Source organism: Cololabis saira, chromosome 19 (genome assembly GCF_033807715.1).
Source record: "Cololabis saira isolate AMF1-May2022 chromosome 19, fColSai1.1, whole genome shotgun sequence".
In the NCBI taxonomy this organism is placed as follows: Eukaryota; Metazoa; Chordata; class Actinopteri; order Beloniformes; family Belonidae; genus Cololabis; species Cololabis saira.
The window spans coordinates 35216927-35244860 of record NC_084605.1 but is presented as its reverse complement, the minus strand read 5'-3'; the positions used below and the strand labels follow the sequence as shown (position 1 = coordinate 35244860).

Here is a 27934-nt window from a genome sequence, read left to right as displayed (position 1 = left end):
TCAGCTGCGTCATAGTTCCGCGACGCATGTTCATTTGTGTAAACATTGAAGTAACAGACGAAGAAACATGGATAACCTTGTAAAGGTGAACTTTTAACCCTCAAAACTCTTCGTTTCAGAAAGTGTGGAAGAGGTTTATCCGTCCGTGCATTGGTTGTTGGTGAGTTAGCAGTAGCTGGAAGACTAGCAGGTATCGGAACCTTGTAAGAAGACAACAACACATATTTACAGGGTTTACTTTATTGGTGAATATTATATAAAAGCAAGCCATTTTTATTATATTTTTAACCAGTTACTGCTTTTCATCGCAACTTGACATACATGCAGAAAAAAGGAGATATTTGCAGAAATCTGTTTGTTTTTTTTTAGTTACAGTCTTGTCTAAAAGTGTCCTCGAACAGAGTTAACCATTTTTATTGTTATATACTGATAAATGCCAGAGTTGTTTTGATGAACTACAACAGCAGCAGAACAAGCCATTTACAGGACTGTCTCAGAAAATTAGAATATTGTGATAAAGTTCTTTATTTTCTGTAATGCAATTAAAAAAAAAAAAAAATGTCATACATTCTGGATTCATTACAAATCAACTGAAATATTGCAAGCTTTTTATTATTTTAATATTGCTGATTATGGCTTACAGTTTATAATAATAATAATAATAATAATAATAATGATGATGACTTGGATTTATATAGCACCCTTCAAGGCACCCAGAGCGCTTTACAGAGATAAAGTTTAAGATTAAGATTCCCAGAATATTCTAATGAATCCAGAATGTATGACATTTTTGTTTTTGTAATTGCATCACAGAAAATCACAATATTCTAATTTTCTGAGACAGTCCTGTATATTGATATAAACAAGAAAGGTACAATTCTATTTGTACTTAGTTTTCAGAGTTGTAATGTCTCTAATTAAGTCATTAACTACTTAAGAAAGAATTGGTTGTTTCCATATTTATAAAAGGACCAGAGCTGAGAACATCAGAAATGCTATTATTATTTAAAGCACAACTCCAAAGGGGCACATGGCAATTGCTGAAGATATTGAATATTGAATATTGTGATGCTATGAAGGATGTGGCTTTAAAAACAAACTCTGGCAGAAAGTTTCAAAGTTTGGTCCAGATTGAGAAAACAAACAAACAAAACAAAACCCTACACATGCAGACAATAACAGTAAGTTATTGTCTTAACCTGTTCCCATGCAGGGAGAAGACCAACAAGAAAACCACTACTGAAAGAAAGGCACAAAAAAGCAGGGCATTGTTTGCAAAAACCAAAACAGTCTTTTTTGGGGGGTGTTTCAGGGACAGTTTGTTTGTGAGAGACAAAATTCAGCTCTTATGTAAAATAACACGGTACCAGAATATAATGAGGTGGGCGAATGATCATGATCTGAAGCCTTTTTACCTGTTCTGTTTATACAATCTTTAAATACATCAAAAATATTACGACATCAAAAGATTGCCAAGACAGATTGATAATGTTTCCCCCAGAATCAGACTCATAAACAGCTGATTTTACCTATTCATTTTTGTACCCGCTTTTATACATATTTAAAAAAAAAAATCATTGTATTTATTACGCACTTAATGGGGGACTTATATTTTTTTATCTCTTTTTCTCTCGTATTCTATCTATGCTATGGTTTACAGCATCTAAGTCCAGCAGTATTTGTGATTGCCCAATGTATGTTGCTTTATATTGATTGTTTGGTTTGTTTCTGTACTGTCCTGTTGCATATGTTATCTGTACACACACTGATGCTGATGCTTTTCCACAAATGAAGTTCCTAACGGATAAATAAAGTTATTTATTATTATTATTATAGTGTGAGGGCTCTTGCAGAACAACCCGAAGCAATAGTCAGCAGTGCAGCATAATTGTTGAAAAGGGAAAGACAACAAATGGTTGATTTGTTTTGAAAAGTGACGGTATTAGTTACAGGAGTATTCAGAGCGGGTCTCTATGATGTATCTGATAGTGTACTGAAATATTATTTTGATATGTAAAACTCTTAACTTGTTTGGACCCGATGTGACTTGTGTGTAGTTTTACTTTCATAGCACACATCAATTGAAGGCAGTTATTGAATAGAAAAACTGCAGGTTCAATGTCTTATTTGATTTTTATTTGATAGATAGCTATGAATTTTAAGCAACCTTCAGGTTTAGAAAGTATTTTCAAATGAAGCAATAGGTCTGCATGGCTTCAGTGGTGGATTTGTGTAGGTCAGTGCTTTATAATAAATTGATCCAGGGTGACTTCAGTAGCAACAGAAATAAATGTGTGTATTTCCTCAGGTTCATGGAAGTGGCAACTATGACTCTGACTTCAGCGATGAGGATGACCAGTCATCAGACAGAGCCATTAAAAGGTAAAATGAAACATCTCCTCTTGTATGTGTGTTAACTGTGTTGTATATGCTCTGAAGAAACACAGGGAATTTGTCCAGTACTTCAGATTTGGACTGCTTTAGAAAGACAGCTTCATCTAGTAACTCAAGTTTTCTGTGCTCATGTGTGCATTTCAAAGGAAACGTGAGGAGGAAATCTTACAGAAGCCATTCCAGAAAGATCGGCACTCAAAGGTGGCTCACCGAAGTTTACACTGTAATGAAGTCGACAGGTACTGAAATATCGTATCCTTCTTTTTCATGTGGAACCTCAGCAGAGCTTTTACATAATTACTATTCCGTATTTAAAAAAAAGTGTCATTAATTCACTATTATTCCGGAACATGTTCATATAGTAATTAATGTCAGCTCTAATAATGAGTAATTGTTGTCTGTCAACATAATAATTAAAGCCCATAAAACTTAAATTTTGCTGTCAGTTTCTGTGCTCTTGATGTACGACGCAATAAATAGGAGAGAAATCCCATTTGAATTTTTCATCCAGAGAAGATATAAATTAATTTGTTTACATAAAAAAGGATTTTTCTAATCTGTTTATCAGAAAATGAGGAGACTTTGTGTTCAACATTTTTAAAAATACAAACAAAGCTGAAATATGCCAACACAATATGGTTCATATCTGTTAAAAGGCAGCAGACATTGTCGTCATTCAGGTCAGACGTCTAGAGTAGTTTGACCGCACTCACTTCCCTCACACCTGCTGTCAAAGTTCAGCATTTCTCCTCCCTGATTTCCAGTGTTACACATCGTTTTCTAAAACCAGGCGGTCTAATTGTGTCGTCAGTGCTATCCGTCTTTTCATACTTTTATTTTAATATCCTACCTTTCATTCTTCCTTTTTTCAGAGAGGAAGCCAGGAACAGGAGAGCTCACCTGATATCGCTGAATGCAGTATCCTTTATTGATTTACTTTTAACATGTATTTTTCCAATCGTTTTATCCAGAAGTCAAGAGATTTAATAACTTACATTATTAAAGAAAATGGTCCTTTTCACTTATCTTCTCATGTGAGAAACGAGTGTTCATTTCAAGACATTAGAACTTATAAAAGTTAGAAATTTGTGCTGTTTTTGCAGTTTGCAAAAGTCAACTCTGAAAGAAAGACGGACCTTAAGCAAATGACTCCAGTTTGAGCGGCATAAGAAGTTTGTTGGTGACTATATAATGTATTATGGAGGAAAGGCTGGTGACTTCAGGCGCTCTATGTAAGTATCATGTCTTATAACTATGAAGCAGTCACGCAAGGCTAAATTGATCATAATTTGCCCTGCCACATCACTGGATCACTTCATTTTCATCCTGCTAACTACTTTAATTTTAGGCGCAATAGTGCAAATGTACTCATGTATCAGTGCTTGTAAACTTTGCACTTGCTCCTTTGTTTCATTCAGAGAAAAAGACAAAAGAGATGTGGATGTGCTGCGTGAAAATCATCGCTTCCTCTGGAGGGATGAGGACGAGGAAGACATGACATGGTGAGCATCTGAAGTCAGCTGTCAAGTGGACTTCTGATCAGTACTCGAGTTGTAAAAAAAAATCAGGGGGGATGATGGATTTTATCATATGGGGACAGATAATTTGTGCTGATTAAAAATAATATATTACTAATAATAGCACTGACCAAAACAGCTGCAGAAATACTGCAGGAATGACATAGCAGCAGTTAAATGCAGCCTTCTGTAAGCTTTAAATATCCACTGGGCTTACATCAAATACATCAAAACACAACAATAAAAAACACTTTTCTGAACTTATCAATATGCCTCTGTCCTTCACAGGATAAGTAAAAACTCAAAATCTTAACAAGAATATTTGTCTTATTTCTAGTTAAAATGTCTCATTTTAGTAAAAAAAATCTCATTACACTTAAAACAAAACTCATCACTGGAAAAAACTACAATTTTCAGCTGTTTCAAGTAGATTTTCACTTGAAATAAGTAGAAAAATCTGCCAGTACAACAAGATTTTTTTGCTTGTAATGAGAAGATAAATCTTGGCAGATTTTCCTACTTATTTCAAGTGAAAATTTACTTGAAACAGGTGAAAATTGTCAAATAAGTAATTTTTCTGGTGTTATTTTTCTGGTGATGACTCTAAATGTTGAAATAGCAGTAAAACCACATTCATTGATGAAATGACATAAGGGATGGAAAGGGGGGATGGAAGTTTTACAGGGGGGATGATTTGGACCGTTTTTATTTCAGGGGGGATGCCATCCCCCTCATCCCCCCTCAACTCCAGTACTGCTTCTGATACCCGGGAAGTTGTGCTCGGTGACAAAAATCTACTTGCCTAAAGCGCATCAGTACTGTATTTGTACCTCACGTGTGACTTCTCCTGTCCAGGGAAAAAGACCTCGCCAAGAAGTACTACGACAAGCTGTTTAAGGAGTACTGCATAGCTGACCTCAGCAGATACAAAGAAAACAAGGTGAAGCAAATGGGCAAAAAGAGAATAATTAGCTCATTTTAAACAATAATACCACAAGTGCACCCCAACCTCTGCTGCCAAGGCACAGCAGAGACATCCATTATTACACTAAGACACACACCAGTTTTAAGAAAGACTACACCAGTGGTTCCCTAACTTTTTTTGCCAGGCCCCCCTTTTGTACATAACAGAATTTCCGAAGCGGTGACGCCAAGTGTAAAGGTTAATATCAGCTAGCTCACACTAACCTCAATCATAACTGCTCCACTTGAGAATAAAAGTTGCTGGTATGATATGTTTTGGCACTGTGCTCTGTCTGCAGTGACCTCTGGGCCATACTGGCCACAGGCCAAGCTTTAAAACTGAGAGTATGTTAAACTAAAAGGCAGTGTGGACATAGCACTGCTTCGTAGCTTATTCTATTTTCCGTACTACTACTACTACTACTACTACTGTCATTTAGCAGACGCTTTTATCCAAAGTGACTTACATCTGAGAGAACAACACAAGCACAAAATCACATACGAGGGTCCAGCTGGATACGTTTTTTTTATAAGAAAGCTACATCTAAGAAGACACCATCTTGTCATAATTACATTCCTTTCTCACTCTTATACTATTCACAGATTATGTTTTATAGAGAATATCCAGAGCTCCTGCAGGTATTGTGGGCAATCATTCAACTGAAAGTAATCACGATTCGAAATATACATGTAGCAGTAAATGCATAAATACAAGTGACTCAGATCTATTCTTTTATTATCTTCATACGGCAAATGGAAATAAGACGTGTTGCCTCTTTAGTCAGCAGGTGTCCCACTTCACTTTGACTGGACGGCACTTCCATGCTTTGTATTTGATGTTCTTCATTTGTATTGGTTGTAATTTTCTAAAGTAAATCTAATACATGTCCAGTTCATCCGAGTTCATTCTAATTGCATTCATGTAGTGAGGTCCAGTTATGAGTTTGCTTTTCTACACCACCACTATGGATTTGAAATAAAACAAGACATGTAGACATGATCAAAGAGATGTGATCAAAGTCTGGACTTTCAGGTCGAATTTAAGAGGTTTCTACAAGAAGTAGAAACATTTATGCAAACTGCTCTGTAAATGTAATCATACTTTGTGATACTTGGATGAAATTCCTTTCATTTCATTTATTGATTAGGAGATCATGGGCGTCACTAGGGGTGAAACGTTTATACCGTATTTCGGTAAAAAGCCACGGTGGTGACCGTGAGATTTCCAAGTTCATAGTGACGGTAATTCATTATTTATCTTGATATTATGCGGCGCTTGAGTCCAAGCAGGGAAGATGAATCATTATAAATCTCACGGTAGCCGGTCTACGATGTTTAATTCAAAGAGCATGGTTATTGTTGTTGTGCATTGCTTTAATTCTCCGTGGAACGGCGTGATCTTGCTGTCCACAGAAGATGCAGATCTACAAGACATTACTACATCGCTTTGCGACACTTAGTTCACCTGTAGATTAGTTGTTTGTGTGGTGCATGGCAGTGACGTCACGCCAAAGTGCAACTCGAATTTGACAAAAGAAAGAATGTATTACAGTGTAATACATGGATGCACGGTGAGATGCATAATATAGGCAGTATGACAAACATACATCTTTCCATAAGGCCCCTACTATAGCATACAGGATTCAGAAAATTAGAATATTGTGATTTTCTGTAATGCAATTAAAAAGACAAAAATGCCATACATTCTGGATTCATTACAAATCAACTGAAATATTGCAAGCCTTTTATTATTTTAATATTGCTGATCATGGTTTACAGCTTAAGAAAACTCAAATATCCTATCTAAAAAAAATTGAATATTCTGGGAATCTTAATCTTAAACTGTAAGCCATAATCAGCAATATTAAAATAAAAAAAGGCTTGCAATATTTCAGTTGATTTGTAATGAATCCAGAATGTATGACTTTTTTGTTTTTTTAATTGCATTACAGAAAATAAAGAACTTTATCACAATATTCTAATTTTCTGAGACAGTCCTGTATATACACTCACCGGCCACTAGAACAAAAAAAATCGTTAAAAAAAAATTAAATATGAAATACTGCGGTATACTGTACTGTAAAATCCCACACCTTTACATCCCCAGGCGTCACCAAATCCTGAGTTTCCTCTGAGTGATGCTTCGCCACACCTTCACCGTGGCCAGCCTCAGTCTTCCTAGCTTCACTTTTGTCCAAGTAACTGAATATTGTATTTTATTGTGTTGAGATCAGGTGTATGACATGATAATTGGAGAATATTCCACTTCTGTGCCTTTATGCCTTTTGAAGTCCTAGACCTAGACACCTTTGATGAATGTGTTTACACTGTAAATCTGTATGAGATGAATGAAACAAACCTAAAACTTGAAAGGAACAGAAAAAAGTATAGATAGACTGAATAGAAAAAAGTATATAAGGAATATCACAGGTTCAGAAGAGCTCTTACCATGCAAGAGTCACAGTCACGTCCTGACACGATGGATTCTTCCACTGTAGCAGCTGCGACTGAAAACTGATGAATGTAGTAGGATTATTGAAAAGAGCAGATTTACAGCTTTTGTTTTCTGGACAAATGTAGGATTTATTCTGGTCTGTCTCAGTTTTATTATGCGTAGTATAACTAATTAACACGGATCCTTTGTTATGTGTTCGCAACAGTTTGGATTTCGCTGGCGGACTGAGAATGAGGTTGTCTCTGGCAAAGGTATGACCTCTTTTCTTTTCTGCTATAGAAGTGATACTTTTTAAATGCCTTTTCCTGTTTAGGTAAACTGATAAACTATTCAGGATGTTTATATTTGTCTATGTTATAGTAACCCTGTAGATATTCTGGTTTAGTAAACAATGGTTTAAGAGTCTTTTTTTTATTTTGTAAAGCTAATATAAAGTTAGGTCCGGAAGTTTTTGGACACAGATTTGATGATTTTTGGGTCTGTAAACCATCACTTTGAACAGACTTTCAGCTTTAATTAACTAACTTTCACAAAAAATGTCATTTATGAATCAAGAATTACTGCCATTTTAAGCAAAGTAACTACGTTTTCAGATGCTCAAAAGTATTCGTCCAGTTGACAAGCTGTTTATTGGCCAAATGTGGTCCATTCCCTCATTACCTCAAGACAAATGAAATTGATAAAAGGTCTGGAGTTTAATATTAGTGACTGAGTTGGTTATTAGCAGCGGTTTAACTACAGCTACCAAGATGATGTCTAAGTAGATCTAAATGTGAGTAAAGGAGGCCCCCATTCCTTGGATGTTAATGGGAATTGAATGGAAATACTGAAAATGATAGTTATTTCTACATTTACGTCTCTTGATCCCTTCGAAGCGGAAGTAATTGGCCTTATATGGCTGTGATTCATAAATGACAAGTGTCATATTTGTGTGAAAACCTCATAAATCAAACCGGTCCACACTTTAATAGTATGTTCATAATTGGATTTTTTTTTTTTAATATCTTTTTATTTCACAATAATTTTCACAATTCACATTTTCACATGCATGATTTCTATTATACCCACATTCCTACCCTCCCCATAATTACCCTAGGGATAAAAAAAAAAAAAAAAACATACATACATTAAGGGAGAACAAAATTAAATAAATATTTAAAAAAATAAATAAATAAAAAAAATATATAATGGCAGCAACAGCGATATCAAACTATATATATATCCATACATACATACAAACATACATACATATAAGGCACAAGTTCGAAAATAAAGATACTCATTGGTCCCCTTTGGAAAAAAAGTAAATTTTTCCAATGGTAAAAAAACTGAAATTTGATCAAAAAAAAACTTGAAAGTTGGAGGGGAATCATCTTTCCAAAGTAAAAGTTCATAATTGTATTTTAAATCCATTGTAAAGGTGCATACAGACAAATTAAAACAAATATTTCATTGTCAAGATATGTGTGGCCGGGCCAAGCTGAACAATTGGGGCTTTTCAGTTCAACACTCTTGAAAGATTTTTGATAACTTAAGTTTCACTCCAAATTACATTTTATTTTCAATGTCTATGTGGTATATTTTAACAGATCAAAACAAACGTAAGACATATTAATATATTGCTTGGACTTCTTGTGTGTTATTACAGTGTAAAATATTTGGGAAACTAAAGTTTATTTGCCTTCAGTTAACAAACTTGACCGCTAGATGGCGACAGAGATGAAGACACTTCACTGATCATTGCGTAACATGCCGTTGATGTTTTCCACCAGTTTCTCCTCATAGCAGAGTTTTGACTTGCTCCTGTCAGTTTAGTTTGACTTCCTTTTCATGATTTCCCCTCTGGTGGGCTTTTTCTCCTTTTATTTGTCAGACTTTTGGTTTAGTGTTTGCTTCCACCCGTTGGCGACGCCACAGTCATCTGAATATTTTTGGCTCACTTAAAACTGTTCATTTCTCAGCTTCTTATCCTCAGTTAACCTCCGTACTACCCAGAATCTTTTATTCCAACAACTCCTCTTTGTCAACAACTCTTTTGCGTGACAGTGACGGATATTTTCGGGGGTTTTACCAGGAAGGACAACATCTGCAGCTGGGTGAATCTTAACCTACCATGACGGCTCGCTGACATGCTTGGAGCTCCAGAGACTCATTCACATGCACATGTTTATGTTTAAATCTTACCTCTGCCGCAGCAGAGGTAAGATTACGCAAAAACTACCACGCTGAGTTTCCCAAAACTTGGTGGCATAGTTACAGGAGAATACAAAGACTTTTTTTTGTGTGGATCCAGATCAGTTTATCTTCTCCCTGCAACAAAAAAAATACGGCTTTGGCTGTGACCTAGAGCTTGGAGTATGCTTATGTTTATACTGCTGCGAGCTCACAAACATAAAGTGTGTCTGAGAAAGCTGACTAAGCCAATATATTGTTCCAGATTAAGGCCGTGTAATCCTGGCCTCTGACATTCCATCCTCTGTTGCAGTGCTCTACAGGAAGTGGGATTACATAGGTCAGACACACTTCCTTTCAACTGTCACTTCCGTGGTTCGTGCAGAATAATAATTGCCTGAGAATCTCAGGAGTACTTTTTGGGGACCCTGATCTGAACTCTCTCCTGTGAAATCAATACCCATCGGTGCCTGTGAAGTAGATGTACCACTGCCATTTACACGGTAAAAAGATATGGAGCAGAGGTTTAAAGTGTATTAAATTAAAGGTGACTCAGTAGACTCAATATGATATGAGTTTAATTTAATCTGTAGGCTCATATAGAGCAAAAAAACGAGCACTTAAATGTAAAATATTGTCGTTAATTAGTCAAAAGGAAATGGTGATTTATTTGATAAGTCGTCTGCGTATACTAGATGTTTCTAGTCCGGGCTCACGTGTTGTGAGATCAGATGTCCAGACTCGACGTCTATTTACAAATATCGATAATTGATAATTGAAAAGATTGAACTTTTCCCCCAATTGAATTGACCTTGCCTTTCCTTGTAAGGTGTAGCGCACTGGGGCTCTGCTGCAAACACCTTTGTGCTGCGTGTGCACCGTGGCGCGTGTTGGTATTAGCTAATGACAGCTCTCCATCCAATAAAGTGAATCTCTAAGAACACTGACCCTTCTTTCCATGGCCACAGCATGACGCAGGATCAAGTAGTGTGTAAGGTTTTCTTTGGCCCGTCTTTAACTCTGGTTTATCTGCACAAGATGTACTCCATTAACATGCTGATTTCTGTCTTTTTTTTCTCTAGTACAGCAAAAAAATCCTACTTTTGAAGCATCTATATGAATTCTTCTATTTGAGTGTAAGGGAGTGTAAGGCCTCTCAATAACAGCTACTCTGGAGTTTTGTTGTAAACAGAAATCAAAGTTATTCTAGGTATAAATGCTTCTGCAGTGTATATTTAATTACAGTTGTACCTGTTATCTTTGCTGGCGCCTCGCTGTGCTCCTGTACGTGTGGCATCCCTCAGCAGAACAGCATAATATAAGTCTGGCGTCTTTTAGATGTTTCACTAAGTGAATAACAATTTATGGTTTGTTTGCCATAGAAACGCCCACTCATAAAAATATTCTTTATATCACTGTTGGCAGATGAAAAAATTGAAATCTATTTATCTATTCTTATATTACAAAGCAGCAGCACAGACAAAGAAAAACATGCAATCATGACATCTTGTTGAGATTAGAGGTGACTGGAAAGCGATGTACTGTACTTTCTCTCTCACATGGCTCCAGACTGAGAGGCGGGAGTGGCTCGGTGTTCTCACCAAACATTCCTCAAAACATCCCACCTATTCATTAAGTTTATAAAAGACAAAGCACTTTGTGGAAATCAAATTCATATTAATTTATTCATAAATTAAAAAATATTCATAAATTCACAAACACAGTCTTGTAACATTCAGAGAACATCTAACATCCTCTTGGCTCTCCATCTTTAATAGTTACTTACACTGTTAGACATGTTCTCACGGAAAGCCTGTAAAATGTCAGGTGTTCATGATCACATTTCCAAATGTGAAAGAATGAATATTAGGCCACGGTAGGATGGTTTCACGAGCAGGATGTCTCACTCAAACCGTTACTCAAACTACGTTCCAGCAAAGACCGTTTGAGTCAAACGGTCTTTGCTGGAACGTAGTTCCAATAAGAGATGAGAGCAGCTGCCTTTCCCAACCCACGTTTGAAATACTGCTGACATTACGCTGCATGAAGGAGCACATCCTCTCTTTTTTTTAACTAATTCTAAATCATATGTCAGTATGGCTCCAAAGAAGGCGGCTGCACTTTTATACGTAAGTACAGAGGTCATCTGGTAATCTGACAGTTCGTGCTTTGATTCTTGGCTTTGCAGTCCATAGCTGCATAATTGGGAAAGATAGTGAACCAGAGCTTCTTTCTTATGTGTTCAGCAAATTGTGGTTGTGCCTATGATATAACAAAAGCACTCTGTTCAATTAAAGAATCTATGAATACAGGACTGTCTCAGAAAATTAGAATATTGTGATAAAGTTCTTTATTTTCTGTAATGCAATTACAAAAACAAAAAAGTCATACATTCTGGATTCATTACAAATCAACTGAAATATTGCAAGCCTTTTATTATTTTAATATTGCTGATTATGGTTTACAGTTTAAGATTAAGATTCCCAGAATATTCTAATTTTTTGAGATAGGATATTTGAGTTTTCTTAAGCTGTAAGGCATGATCAGCAATATTAAAATAATAAAAGGCTTGCAATATTTCAGTTGATTTGTAATGAATCCAGAATGTATGACATTTTTGCATTACAGAAAATAAAGGACTTTATCACAATATTCAAATTTTCTGAGACAGTCCTGTATATCTGTTGACAAGTAGAATCCCGTATAAATGGGATGTGATGCTGATTGTAGTGCAAAGCATCCGGAATGGTCAACAAGACTAGAACAACTCTATACAGACACATAAACTCATTCCAGGTGCTTCCCAGTCTCCACGTAAAGCAAAACAGTACAACTGGTGTGAGTAAAAGCAACATCAATAACAAGAACAACTTCTTAAATGCACGTTAAGAAACTCACTCTCTGCTGCATGCTGGGAAACTAGACCCAACTCAGCCAACTGCCCACTTATTTTGTGGCTACATGAGGCAAAGAGCAGAGGTTGTTGGAGTTCTGGCTAGAAATGAAACCTTCTTACATCCATTGCCAGAAGTGAAAGAAATATCGACACAAAGAAGAGCATTTGGAGCAGCAAGTGTCATCTTCTCGTGTGTTTTCCTGTTCTTGGCTCGGTGGGAAGAGTCATCAGGGCACAGCAGTCCACACTGCCACCCGATATGTTCATCTGGCCAAGAAAGACAGCAAAAATCACTACATACTGTAAACAGAGTGCACAAGAATCGGCATGAGAGTGTAATTTCACGGCTGGATGAATGAAAAACACATTATAAAACACTTTGTAAGCCCTAGCTAAGGTTAGAAAGCTGTAACATCAGTGCAGACCATTTCCCCAATGAGAAAAATACTTAAAGATGACATTCTTTGTTTGTCCGTACCCTCAGGCCACTTTCTTTTTCTTACTTTGGTCCTTTATCATTGACAACTACATGTGTGCAGCACCGTGTAACCATTTTCACCGGATTTAAAATTGCTGCTTTGCAGAATATGGATATTTACTCGCTGCTGTATTCAGATTTACATTTACACATGTATATCTGCGGGCCGATGCCTCCACTCCACAAAGAAATATGTGGTTTCTTTGTGGTAGGAATTGAGGTTTAGTGTTGCTGTCGGGAGAAGAAGCGGCGGTCGTGGGGGCTACGCAGCTTTTACGTGAGCGACTCTGCTTCTGTACGCTTTCTGACGGAAACTGCTCGTAACGTGCTCCCTACCACATACTTACTTGGAAAAAAAGGTTGGACCCAGCTAGGGCTGGGCGATATGGACCAAAAGTCATATCTCGATATTTTTTAGCTGAATGGCGATACCCGATATATATCTTGATATTTTTTCTGTGCCATAATTGGGGTTTCCCCCAAAGCATTATAGCATAGCATCTCTGTTAGCATCTCTGTTAGCTTCATTTTTTCTGAGGCAAACCCTTAAAAAAACTCAGTTTTAATACAAAGCCTCGTGCCAAATGTCACACAGGTTCCTTTATTAACAGAGGTCTGCACTATATCAAAATGTATAAAACAAATGAAATAAAATAAACTGCCTGCATATATAGAATAAAAATGCTTCTTGAATAAAATAAAACAAATATCCCTTTCCTGCATAACAATTAAATTAAAATACACTGCCTGTTACTGTCTACATTGTATTAATTGCACAGACTTTTCCACTGAGGTTGACAGTTGTGCAAATAACAAAACATTTGTGCAAATCTCAAATAAAACATTCAAGTCAATTTGTCACAAAATAAGCTATATGAAAATCATTAAAAAAAAAGTTTTAAATCGATATAAACGATATTGTCTCGTACCATATCGCGTTTGAAAATATATCGATATATATTAAAATCTCGATATATCGCCCAGCCATAGACCCAGCTCTGCTGTTTGTCCACTAACTCCGTAAGCCCCGAGCTCACTTTCAGAGCGCACTGCAACGTTAATTTTCCCATTTATTCTTGACTTGTTTGACCCTTCTAATTAGGGCCCGAGCACTGACATTGCGAAGGCCCTATTGTATCTGTAGGAATTCCATCCATCCATTATCTATACCCGCTTTATCCTTGGCAGGGTCACGGGGGTCTGCTGGAGCCTATCCCAGCTCATTTCAGGTGAAAGGCAGGGGTTACACTAGGAAGGGGTAGGAATGTAGGAATTGTTCTCGTTTTTGTTCTCTTTTTTATTTATTTTTTTCTGACGAAATGAGGGCCTTTTTGCCTCCCTAAACGTGCCCCAAAAGTCACCAAATTTTGCACGCAAGCCAGGCCTGGCGAAAAATTACGTATTCTAATAGTGTCAAAAAGGGGCGTGGCCTAACGACTCAACAGCGCCCCCTAGAAAACTTTGTGCCTCAAGCCCCACAATACGGTTTGACGTACATGCATGAAAATCGCTACACACCTGGTTCATGTCACAACTTAAAGAAAAGTCTCTTGGCGCCATGGCCGAAACCCAACAGGAAGTCGGCCATTTTGAATTAATCGTGTAATTTTGGTGAAATTTATGCCATTTTCACGTGTCGTACTTTAACGAACTCCTCCTAGCAGGATCGTCCGTTCGACATAAAACTCTCTCAGGAGACACAAAAGACGTTAACCATCAAAAGTTGAAAAATCGTGAGTTTTCCTGACATGGCGTGGCCGTGGCGCCGCGTCAAAATTTAACGCTAAACAGGAAGTGATACTAGTAGCTGATTGGTCGATATGTGATAGTTCCTATTTTCTGCCATAACTTTTGAATGGTTTGACATAAAGACTCGTGGGTGGTGTCATCGGACTTAGTTTTGAGTCCTTGACCTTTATTGGTGAAAATTGCACGTGTGAGGGCCCGTTCATCGCTGCTTGCAGCTTTAATTTCTTTTCTTATGCATCTGATTTTACCTCTGCTCTGTCCTCAGATTTATTTGTCAGGTTTTAAGAAAGCATTAACTCCACGACTAAATAACTGATTTCAGATAATGTTCCATCCTGTTAGATCCTGACAGTTTTTCTTTAAAAAGGGCTTTTAAAGTAAAATGAAAATGACAGGCCAATTTAAAGGTGGGATCATTTCTTCTGCTTTCAACGATTGCTGTAGCCAGACCTGTTTAGTCTGTCCTTCCTTCGCCGTAAACTGCACGTCCCAGTGGTCTCTTTTAATTGCATGAGGTCCAGAGAAGTTACAAAGTAGTTTAGTTGTTTTCCAGCAGTGGCGTTTTCGTGTTCATCTCTCAGTGAGAACACCTAGCTGCATTTTCAGATTCTGAAACGGGGCCGTTCCTCGTTCGTATACCATGACAGTAAAAAGCAACAGCTGGCAGGCAATCACGCTAGTTTATGATATTGTTTGGGTCTGCAAAATAGAGTGATTGGTATTTACGACGCAGTCTGGGACGGTATGTTTGGAGAAAGCCTGCAGCTTGCCCAGTTGCATTGCCAGTATTTAAGATGCGTGGACGTACGACGGCACTGCAGCAGAGAAGGCCCATCACCCTGCTCACGAGCTGCTCACGTGCCGGCAATAGAAGCTGATGAATATTTATAGCAGAAATGTGTTAGACTTGACATTTAGAGAGCCAGTTCATTCTGGGAAATTTGCTCGTGTGATTTTTCACTCAAAGCGAGAGGACAGTCTGTGCCAGAATCCCTCTGCCATCACCTCTTAATGCAGTAATAAACTCTTGACCGCGTTAACCAGTATAAACAATGCATGTCTGGCTTTTATGGCTTTATTGACGTTCCTTTGCTCGTTCGCTTGTTCAAAGTTGCTTTGAACAAAGTCTTCTTTCTCAATTTTTATCATGTAGCATTTTATCGATACGGCAAAATTCACCTGATTTTCACCACAAATGTGTCCCGTGAACTTTAGATAGTTATTTAATAGGGATAAATGAGTGAATACACGCTAACACGAGCCACGGGCCTTTTAAGGCTGTTAATCATGCAACCATCTGTCCTGTGGCAAATATCCGTCTTGATCTTAGGCTGACTGGCTGCCGGCATTATTAACCATTGACGTAAAAGCAAAGGAGTTTCCCCTCTTAACGAGTTTACTCGGCCAGCCTGTTGTCAGCTTTGTTTGGTGGAGCATGTCGGGCTCAGCCAGCGTGATGTGTGACAATATTGGAGGCTCGTCAACAAACCGCAGTGGATGTGTTTTTGTTCTTCCAGCAGAAACCCAGAGATGAGCTTGCGCCTTATCTTGCAAGCAGAGAAAGGGCCCTTTGTGTTTTCATTAAAACGATTAAAGAAAATGAGAGAGAAAAAGAATAAACTGAAGACAGAACAGGCGATTAAAACTGGTCTGATTAGATTTCTCACGAGACGGTTTATGGCTCCAGGGCAGAAACTGTCAGAATTAAGCAAAACGATCGTGGTCTTGATTACATTTGATTATATTTTGTTTATTTTGTCACCGAAGTTGTGTTAAAATACATTTCTGTTCATTCCACTTTGCCAGGATTGATAGGGGGGATGTAGCTTAGGGGCTCAGACTCAGACACACAGGTTGAATCTCTGAGTAAATTACTTTTTAAAAACTTTTTCTTCTTTTTTAACTGTGTCTCTTTGGCCAGGATGAGGCTCTCAGGTTTCTGAGCGTCACTCACAAAACCCATCGCATCGGTTGTCACATAAGATGATGGCAATGGCCATGCGGTGCTACAGCAGCAGCGCACATCAGCCTGTGCCTGTCAGTGCCATCAAATCCATGTGGAAGAACGTCAGGACTTTGATTGACACTGAATATAATTATTACTTTAATTTGGCTTAAAGGGGACCTATTCTGAAAAACAGATTTTCTCTTGCTTTAACATATATAAAGTGGTCTCCCCTCAGCAACTCAGAGAAGGAGGAAAGAAACCAGATTCTGCAGAGTCTGTACAGCCGCCCGGATGAGCCGTCCAGTGTGATGTGGATCTACGAGCCAATAAGATTCTGCGGATTTTCGTTACGTAACCAAAATGCAAACCACGCCCACAACTATAAAACCGTGTAACTGCATGCGAGCGTCCGACTATCGCGTCGCCCAGCATGACATCAGACGCTCTTTGTCCATCTCCCTCCAGCAGCTGAACTTTATTGAGGTTTTTGTAGTGAAATGAGGAGGAATCATAGAGATAACTTCTCATTTCAACTAACTGGATCAGCCGTTCCTCATCCATGACTGTTTCCTACAGCTTTCAACCGGCTTTCAACGCGAGCGGCAGGAAGAAAATAGAAGCAGGGCGTCCGACAAATGTTCAGCTCAAAACGGCGCGCCGCATGTTGCACCGCGTGTTGCGCGGCGCAGCGTGACGTGGCTAGTTAGGCTATGGGAGTACTCCCACTATGGGAGTTTTTACCTGCCATTGTTTATGTAATAATTGCTCCGAGGTTTATGTTTATGTTCATGTTCTGGATCTCTGGAAAGCGTCTAGAGAGAACATCTGTTGTATTAGACGCTATATAAATAAAATTGAATTGAATTAGGACAGTCCAATAGAAAATAAAGACATGGAATTGATTTTGTCGCTGACGCTGATGCAGTTATGACATGGTGTAAATAACTCTGCCGGCCGGAGCTTCCGCCATTTTTTCGTAGCGGTGTATCGCGTCATTCAGGCAGCCAATCAGCACAGAGCCTCATTATCATAGCCCCGCCCACTCAGAATCCTGCATAGATAATGAGGTTAGAGACTGGGAAGATAAAGACATGGCTCAGAGGCTGAATTTCTAATTTATTTAGCAAAAACAATCAAAAGCTTGTTTTTAAGACATTCAAGGCCTGTTTAAAATAGACATTAGATGCCATAATAGCTCCCCTTTAAAATGGCCATGTTTCTCGCTGCATCTGGATACAAACCATCACATTTATTTGACAAATGCTTCTTTGAGAAGGTATTACTTAATCGAGCATATCTAATTAATTTCAAACAACTAAAGACAAACACAGTGGACCTAATTATATCAGTGTCCAGAGCCAGACGTGGCTCTTTTTAGCCGACGACGTCACAGGATCTTAATCCAGCACGTGGAGAGCAGGTTTGCCTTTTAGCCCAAATGGCCTGGAGCCATTGTGAGCAGCACCACCCAGCCTGAATGTTGACAGTCTGCAGCCCAGGCAGGGGGACGGGGGGGCGGGGAGGGAGGGGGGCATCGCTTTCTTCACACAGAGGTGCTTTGCTTGTCACTGAGCCAGGAATGGACAGCTCTGACGCATTCCCTCCCTCTGTCACAATCTGGAGGAACCCCAGAGTCCAGATCAGTGCAACTTTAAGCTCCTGGAGGGATAATAGGCAGGCTGTACAGCAGCTGGAGGGTGGCCTTAGGCCACGAGGTGACATGAAGACAGCGAGAGGAGAAAGAGCAGGATTAAGAATGAGAATGAGCTGGAGAGATGGAGCTTTTGTGTTGAAACGCTTCGTTCCAAAATAAAATATTCATTTGTTTCCCTACATGTCTCACATTGTCTTTTCTGCTGTGTGTTCACGATGTCCGCCTGTCTCTTTTTTTACCTCTCACTATATAATTATCAAAAAAAGAGTGGAAACAGGCTCAGGGGCTGGAATTTGCTTCCGAATGTACAGATTGGTGAACTACAGGACTGTCTCAGAAAATTAGAATATTGTGATAAAGTTCTTTTATTTTCTGTAATGCAATTAAAAAAAAAAAAAAAAATGTCATACATTCTGGATTCATTACAAATCAACTGAAATATTACAAGCTTTTTATTATTTTAATATTGCTGATTATGGTTTACAGTTTAAGATTAAGATTCCCAGAATATTCAAATTTTTTGACATAGGATATTTGAGTTTTCTTAAGCTGTAAGCCATGATCAGCAATATTAAAATAATAAAAGGCTTGCAATATTTCAGTTGATTTGTAATGAATCCAGAATGTATGACATTTTTGTTTTTGTAATTGCATTACAGAAAATCACAATATTCTAATTTTTTGAGACAGTCCTGTAATGTAATCCTTGCATTTACCAACTTTTTGCTTTTGGCTGATAAATGCAAATAGAGCCTTGGCTCTGCAGAGAGCAGCAGGAGGAGACTTGTGGAGAGACATCCCGGCCTTTTTGACCCCGTAATTATCTGCTGAACGAAGGGTAACAATGTACGTCAGCTGAGAGGCGAACAAAATCATGCCATGATCAGCAATATTAAAATAATAAAAGGCTTGCAATATTTCAGTTGATTTGTAATGAATCCAGAATGTATGACATTTCTGTTTTTGTAATTGCATTACAGAAAATCACAATATTCTAATTTTCTGAGACAGTCCTGTATGTTCTTCAACGTAAGCAGCATGCACTCACTTTGATGTTTCAGGTCAGTTCCAGTGCGGAAACAAGCGCTGTGAGAACGGGGAAGGCCTAAAGAGCTGGGAGGTGAACTTTGCCTACGTCGAACATGGAGAGAAGAGGAACGCTTTGGTCAAACTCAGTAAGATTCAAAAAGAAAAGAAAACTGTTCTTCATAAAGGTCTGTGTGTGTCTGTGTGTGTGTGTGTCTCTGTGTGTGTGTCTGTCTCTGTGTGTGTGTCTGTGTGTGTGTGTGTCTCTGTGTGTGTGTTTGGGGCTGTGTGTGTGTGTTTGGGGCTGTGTGTGTGTGTTTGGGGCTGTGCACCTGCCTAATGCCCGACTCATAATAGTCCTGATTAAGGTATCATACTGCATTACTCTAATTTGCGGATCTAGCAGTCAGAGTGAAATCAGTGGAGCGGAGAATGACAGCCTCTTCTAACAAGCTCTTGTGACAGGTCACCTCCACACACACGCTTTCTCTTCAGCTAAAAAGGTTTCCCAGTTTGTGCTTGTGTTTTGACACTAATGAGGCAAAAGCTGGCGGCCCCGGCGCCTGAACTCTGGTTTGCTCTTTTGCAGACATAATAAATAGGGATGATGTCAGAATGGGATCTTAAATATTGTCTCATGAGTAGGTTTCTTCTTTAAACATTCACATTTAAATGTTTTTATAAAGCTTAAAAATCGTACTCCTGCCCGTATAAGTACTGTGTTGTTAAAGAAACGGAAGTACATAAAAAGAATGAAAAGTTTTCTTTGTTCTCCTTGTATCTTGTTAACACGTGTGATTCATTTCCTGCGAGGGGTACCTGGCCTTTATGTCAAATTCTCACTCTAATTGGAATCACTTTTTACTTTTGATGATGCCCTTTTCTTTTTTTTCATGTGGCAGTAGTGACTTTTATTGTGAAAGTAGGTGGACAGGAAATGGGTGGAGAGACAGGAAGAGCCACAGCTAAGAGCGACAAGACTGTACTGGAACCTGCGCTGCCTGCTCAAGGGCCATGGCACCCGCTCCCACTCAGCTATCCAGGGCAAATAGCACCTGTTTTATATAAAAAATAGTATTTAATTGGTGCATAACTGGATCCTAATCAGACTGCACTTGATTGGACAATATTAAACACTATGACTACGTCATAGTATGTATGTATATGCAGTACTGGAGTTGAGAAATAAAAACGGTCAAAATCATCCCCCCTGTAAAACTGCCATCCCCCCTTTCCATCCCTTATGTCATTTCATCAATGAATGTGGTTTTACTGCTATTTCAACATTTAGAGTCATCACCAGAAAAATTACTTATTTGACAATTTTCACCTGTTTCAAGTAAATTTTCACTTGAAATAAGTAGAAAAATCTGCCAGTGGGACAAGATTTATCTTCTCATTACAAGCAAAAAAATCTTGTTCCACTGGCAGATTTTTCTACTTATTTTAAGTTAAAATCTACTTGAAACAGGTGAAAATTGTTGTTTTTTCCAGTGATGAGTCTTGTTTTAAGTGTAATAAGATTTTTTTTACTAAAATGAGACATTTTAACTAGAAATAGGACAAATTATTATTATTATTATTATTTTGAGTTTTTGCAGTGATCCATTTTACTTATCCTGTGAAGGACAGAGTCATATTGATAAGTTCAGAAAAATGTTTTTTATGTTGTGTTTTGATGTATTTGTCTTAAAGCCCAGATAACAGTGTCTCTGTAGGCTTTACAAAGCGTTCATGAGGAGAGAAGTACATTAAACATGTTGGGAGAAAGCGCTTCATGTTGAAATCAAAGCTTTCAAAGCTTGTGTGCTACTAAGTCATGACTGATCGATGTTCAATGAAACATTTTTGGATGTAGCCTGGTCAGTCAAACTCTCCCTGTTTACAGTAATTTCCACCGGTAGAAAACATACTGGACCAAATGCAACAGGGAGGGGGCAAGCTTTAAATATGATGACTCGTGCAGGAGCGTCAAAATATCAACGTTCAGAGAAATCAGACTGATTCATTTCATGGAAGAGGGAGGTCATGGCTGGCTAATTTCACTAAATATGGGCAGATTAGATGAACGGAAACGTACTTTATGTGCCTGTTCAACAATTAAATTAAATTAGACTACACTTTCTCTGCAGTTTATACTTGAGTTGAGTTGTGTACTGATAGGTGTGACAATAACAACAATTTAAAGGAAAATCGTATTATTTTATGAATAATATGTTGTATTACCTCTAATATGTTGTTCCTGTTCTAGGATTGTGTCCTGAATGTTCTTTCAAACTCAACCATCATCACAAGTAAGCCACATTTCATCTTTTATATTAAAAAAAGTAGCTCTTTTTGCTCCAAAACAGATTTGTAAAGAGGGTGCAGTCTACCGAAAGTAGCACAGATCATTAGAATTCAAGCCGTGCACAATATCTGCCATCTGACCTTAGCAGGCAGAGCATGCTGATTTTATTCTTTTCTTTTATTTCTTTCTTCACTGGATGCAGCGGTATGAAATAATGCACCTTTGTTTGGTTAAGCAAGAACAGGAATGATCCAAAACAGAAATTTATAGAATGCACAATCCCTTTTTTCGAATGCAATACATGTGCCGTGATGAGATCAGGTTGCATTGAAAGCGGCGCCGTAGCTCGCTGTTTTATACTGTCAGTTCAGTTTAGTCAACTCGGGACTGTTTTTTAGGAGGAAGGAGGTGAAACCAAAGTCGAAAAGAAGGATATCAGAGGAGAACCAGGAACCACCGAAGAAGAAGAAGAAGGAGAAATCGAGGAGAAGATCTTCTAAGAAACACAAGAAGCACCGAGGTAAAACACCTCATCTCTCAAGCCAAATCTCCCGTCCTCTCCGGCTGGTAATCTGAGCAGAGAGGCCGGAGTCGTGTGAGCAGCTACAGGACTGTCTCAGAAAATTTGAATATTTGTGATAAAGTTCTGTATTTTCTGTAATGCAATTTAAAAAAAAAAAAAAAAAAAAAAAAAAAAAAAAAGTCATACATTCTGGATTCATTACAAATAACTGAAATATTGCAAGTCTTTTATTATTTTAATATTGCTGATTATGGCTTACATTTTAAGATTAAGATTCCCAGAATATTCAAATTTTTTGAGATAGGATATTTGAGTTTTCTTAAACTGTAAACCATAATCAGCAATATTAAAATAATAAAAGGCTTGCAATATTTCAGTTGATTTGTAATGAATCCAGAATGTGTGACATTTTTGCATTACAGAAAATAAAGGACTTTATCACAATATTATACCACATAACCACAATATTCTAATTTCCTGAGACAGTCGTGTATGTTTACATTATGTTCTTGGGAAATGACATGATTTCATCTGACTTGTACTCCACAGATCGCTCCACGTCTTCCAGCAGCTCAGAGTCGGAGTCACGTAACTCGGACAAAGGTAGCACGCACGATTCTCTGACTCACACACACAAACACACAACTACACTCATCATCTTCAAAAAAGAGAAGAGGATAATCACACCGGGCAATACACAGTCTCCTCCCTGAACCTTTAGGTTGCGACTTCTCGTGTAAAAACACCCACCTGAGCACACACCTACAATTATTGTTAACGGCTCTGTTTTATCTCAGCTCGCTCTTTATCTCGGCTCCACTTGCTGTTTTTTTTTTTTTTTCTCTTCCCTTTTCTCCTTCATCGTTTGCCCTTCACTGTGAGCAGCGTGAAGGGAAGTACTTCTTTCCCCTTCTCCGCCTGCCTTTGCTTATTCCAGAGTCTTGATGGATGAGTGGTAACGTAGGTGGAGGTGTAGCTAGAGGCAAACTTCCCTGTGCACAGATGTGATGTCACAGCTCTCACCTGTCTCTGCTTCAGTCCCGTGTTTCAAGCCCTTTTTAGATCGTAGGCGTCGCTTTCCAAGAGGGGCTTTTCGTTGTTTTACGCGGTGTGATGTGGTTGATTGTAGCGTAACTATTAATAGGGAGTCACACGCAGCCCTGCCTTGCACTGACTTCCAATGCACAGTGCTTTTATAAAAGTGTACACAGTTGGAATAAATCTTCAAGTTCTCCCTGTAGAAAGTCCGCCTCTAAATATTGATTCACCCAGGCCTCGTGGCTTTTTTTTTTCTTTCTTTGCCTGCATTTCAATGTTCAGCTGTTCTGCATGGCTGAACATAATGAGTACTTAACTCGTTATAACCCAAGGCTTCATCTAAAATACAGAGGGTTTTCTCCAATACTTAAAGCTGCCAACTAGAACCTTTTCTTTCTTGGCTTCTGGAGAAATTAGACACCTGAAATGAAAAACATTGGCGGACTCCTGTTTTCCCCCCGTGGCTTTTGTTTGCCCGCGTCTGCAATAGGGATGGGCGGTATGGGCTAAAAAATGTATCACGATAATTTCTGGCATTTATCCCAATAACGATTAAAATGACGATAAAAAAAATACCAATTCAACTCCACCTTTGTAACTATAAATCTATCACCACATTCAGTCTTTGGAGCCCCCAAATCACTGCTCTAAAAGATACTAAATACTACTAAACTACACCAATTAAATTGAATTGATAAAAACCAATTAAATGAATCCACCTGTACTGCAAAACTGTAACGACTCAGATCCGCCATGTTTGATACACAAAAACCTCATCAACGGGAATTTTTCCTTCCTTCCTTCCTTCCTTCCTTCCTTCCTTCCTTCCTTCCTTCCTTCCTTCCTTCCTTCCTTCCTTCCTTCCTTCCTTCCTTCCTTCCTTCCTTCCTTCCTTCCTTCCTACCTTCTTTCACGTATGTTCTGCGTGGATTTAACGCAGGAGCATAAATCAACTCTGCACAAAAACGTCATCAACGGGAATTTATCGTTTTTATCACAAGATGACAAATTCTTACCGTGGGGAATTTTTTTGACGGTTTATCGTGAACGATAAAATATCGCCCATTCCTAGTCTGCAACACCAACATTTATTACTCGTGTCGAAGTTTTGGATTGATGACGAAGGGGTCAGACTGCAGCATCTCCATCTCATCGCTAATACTTTTAATGGGGTTTAAGTCTCAACTGGGTGGGGTCCAGTCCATGTGTGGCAACGATGTCTCATGCAGTCTGAACAATTCATGCCGGTTCCGTCAGGAAGACACGAATCTGTCAGCTGACCTCAAAGAAAAGGGTTGCAGACTGGGAATAATGGTTGTCTGGTCTAGACAGGAAACATGTGACCTCCACTAGGGATGGGCGGTATGGACTAAAGAATTTATCACGATAATTTCTGGCATTTATCCCGATAACGATAAAAATGACGATAGAAAAAACACCAATTCAACTCCACCTTTTTAACTATAAATCTATCACCACATTCAGTCTTTGGAGCCCCCAAAACACTACTCTAAAAGATACTAAATACTACTAAACTACACCAATTAAATTGAATTAATAAAAAACAATTAAATTAGTACACCTGTACTGCAAAACTGTAATGACTCAAATGAAAGTTTGAAATGTAAGAACAGATTCAACATTCATTCAAACTGTATGGCTTAAACAGTGGGATAACAGTGCAAACAGCCAAAATATCATTGTCCTTCAAGTTTTCTTAGCTTATAAAATCACAAAGTAGAAAAAAATACAACCTGATAAATAAAGAAACATGACAAATAAATAAAAGCCGTCCTCTCGTCTCTCTTTTTAAATCCAAACCAGTTCCAGAGCTGGAGCTGGAGCCTTGTTTAACAACGAGCTCCTCACTCTCAGATCTGCCTTCCGCCACGTTTGTTAAGGCTGATTTATGGTTCTGCGTTAAATGCAGAGCCTACGGCGTACCCTACACCGTAGGCTTTGCGTCGAACCATAAATCAGCTTCACACAAAAACGTCATCAACGGGAATTTAATCGTTTTTACCGCGAGATGACAAATTCTTACCGTGGGGAATTTTTTTTACGGTACATCGTGAACGGTAAAATATCGCCCATTCCTAACCTCCACTCTGTGGAGCAACCCTGCTCTGATTCGTCACCCTAATTTTAATAACACAAGAGCGGCGGTCGCACGCTCCCGGTGGAGAATGGAGCTCCACTTTCCTCCGTCTGCAGCCTCTTGAAACCAAGACCTGCCGAACTGAAGCGACCCCAGATCATAATACTGCCGCCCTCGTGCACTCTGGAGGAGTTTACGTCAAGTCTTTAAGCTCTCTCCAAGAGGCTTTCTGTAAGTTAGTTAACTGTTTAGTCTTCAACATCTTCTCTTCTGTTCATTGGGAGTATGATGTTTGCTATGAAAGGTTGTGAGGATTTTTTTTTTTGCATATTTCTATTTCCTCAAGGACGAAGGCTCACTGCTACATTTTCAGATTTCCGTATTTTTTCTTTAGCTCAACTTAGACTGATATTTGAAATGTCAGAGGAGAGTTTATTTTCTACAAAGAGCATTTCTACAATCACCTGATGCTCTCTGACATTCTGGTTTAAGAAATAAAAAGCTCCTCGCTGCATCAATTAGGGTTAAATAACGTTTTGATATACGTAAATCTTGATTAAATCCAGGCAGCAGCTCTGTGTTATTCGCATCAGATCATAATGGACAAAAGTGAGAGGTTGAAAGCAACATAAAACACCAGCGGAAGGACATTTGGGCTCCTGCCCTGTGACTTACACATTTTTCAGGAAGTTATGAACCTTTAATGCGCCCCGACGCCCCCCCGGCTGCTCCTGGGAACATGTCATACATCCATACAGGTATATTAATAATAATACAGGTGTTTTTGTTTGAAGTGAGGGGGAAAAGCCACTAGCTAGCTTGCAGAATGGCTCCTATTTCTCTCTTTCTTCATGAATTGTGGTTTTTCTTTTTCCTTTTCCCAGTTACATATTTCAAATCTCCAAAGAAAACCTGACTTGGCCGAACTCCCGGTTTAGAAATGGTTCCAGGGTGAGCTGGGGTGCGTCCGAAGTGCCATACTAAACAGTATATACTAAAAAGTATACTTAAGTTCGGCACACTTTTGAGTAAATATCAGTAGTGTGCATTAATTTGGACGTACTATTCAGAGCTCACACGTCACTTCCTGCCGTTGGGAGGAAGTGACGTGTCCCAGCAGCAGTAGCAGCTGTTACCATGGTAACAGCAGCAGTAGCAGCAGTAGCAGCACCGCTCCGCTCTTTCCTGTTTATTCTGGCCCAAACAAGATGACATTATATAATATTATTATATACGAATATTATAATATTAACATTATATAATAATATTATTATACTTAATATTATACTTATGACATATAAGTATCACTTAGCAACCAAACACCGCTGCATTGCATTGTGGGAAGTTTCTGCTCAGCTAGTGTCCATCAATCCACACTGATACATTTCTCCAGAATGAGTATGGATATTACATACTATTGAGTACGTTCTAATGTTTCGGACGCACTAAAACATCTCGCATACTCATTTTGCATACTCATTATTACTCATCATTAGGGTGGAAGTATGGGTTTTCCGTGGCGGGTGTGGGACTGACTGCCCTCTGACCTTTTCTCCAGCAGACAGTGACGTGGAGGACGGGCCGGAGGGCCAATCAGAAGCAGAGCACTGGCGAGGGCCGGCCCCCGCGGTGGAGGAAAAGTCCAGGTGAGGTTAACGGCTAATGTTCATATTAAAACTCACCCAGTTAAGCTCCAGTAAGACCATCACTGACACTCATGACCTCAGAGTACACGAGCTAGTGTTCTCTTTATAGCGCAGTATGTAGACCATCAAGTAACATTAAACCTTTACCTCTTAAAGGTCTGATTACCTTACTTTATCTCGCCTCCTGCTCCTCACTAGTTATTGCTTGTGGCGTTCATCAGTGTTAGAGATAATTTTACGACACTGCTGGAGTTTTTCAGGAGCTCCCCTCGTATGAAGAATTCAGATGTTTATATCCATGCTATGCATGTTTCATCCGTTTAGGGAAGAAGAGTTCGATGAGTACTTTGAAGACATGTTTCTCTGAATCTGCTGGAATCAGCGGCAACCCTGCTGTGACAACACTTCTGTCCGTATCCCGCTGGCATGACGTATGTTCTCTTTGACTCTTGTGTTCATGAAATAAAAATAATGTTTATCCCGCCTGTAGCTGTCCATCTTGTGTTTTCACGCCTGGAAATCTTTACTCTTGACTTCAACTGTCCCAACACTGGAGATTCATGGTAAGAAGGTACCGAGCATCCTGAAACATTCAAATACTGGATGTCTAAAAGCAAATACTTGATTTATGGGGCAGGAATTAACTACAATACATACAGGACTGTCTCAAAAAATTAGAATATTGTGATAAAGTCCTTTATTTTCTGTAATGCAATTTAAAAAAAAAAAAAAAAAAAAAAAAAAAAAAAATGTCATACATTCTAGATTCATTACAAATCAACTGAAATATTGCAAGCCTTTTATTATTTTAATAATGCTGATTATGGTTTACAGTTTAAGATTAAGATTCCCAGAATATTCTAATTTTTTGAGATAGGATATTTGAGTTTTCTTAAGCTGTAAGCCATGATCAGCAATATTAAAATAATAAAAGGCTTGCAATATTTCAGTTGATTTGTAATGAATCCAGAATGTATGACATTTTTGCATTACAGAAAATAAAGGACTATCACAATATTCTAATTTTCTGAGACAGTCCTGTACAAAAAGAGTCAAACTATGTTTACTGTTGTTAAAACCCCAGCGA

The 27934-nt window shown here is 38.5% G+C and overlaps 1 protein-coding gene across 1 annotated transcript; it reads left to right on the top strand.

The window, feature by feature from the left end:
* Nucleotides 1–27326, top strand: fra10ac1 (FRA10A associated CGG repeat 1). The gene is made up of 14 exons (XM_061707803.1): nucleotides 1–85; nucleotides 2309–2382; nucleotides 2541–2633; nucleotides 3267–3312; nucleotides 3550–3626; nucleotides 3813–3896; nucleotides 4767–4851; nucleotides 7535–7580; nucleotides 19288–19401; nucleotides 21504–21546; nucleotides 21941–22062; nucleotides 22615–22668; nucleotides 26763–26847; nucleotides 27172–27326. Exons 1-14 carry the CDS (start codon nucleotides 68–70, stop codon nucleotides 27212–27214), a joined length of 984 nt encoding a protein of 327 aa, XP_061563787.1. The 5' UTR covers nucleotides 1–67; the 3' UTR covers nucleotides 27215–27326.
* Nucleotides 27327–27934: the final 608 nt, after the last annotated feature.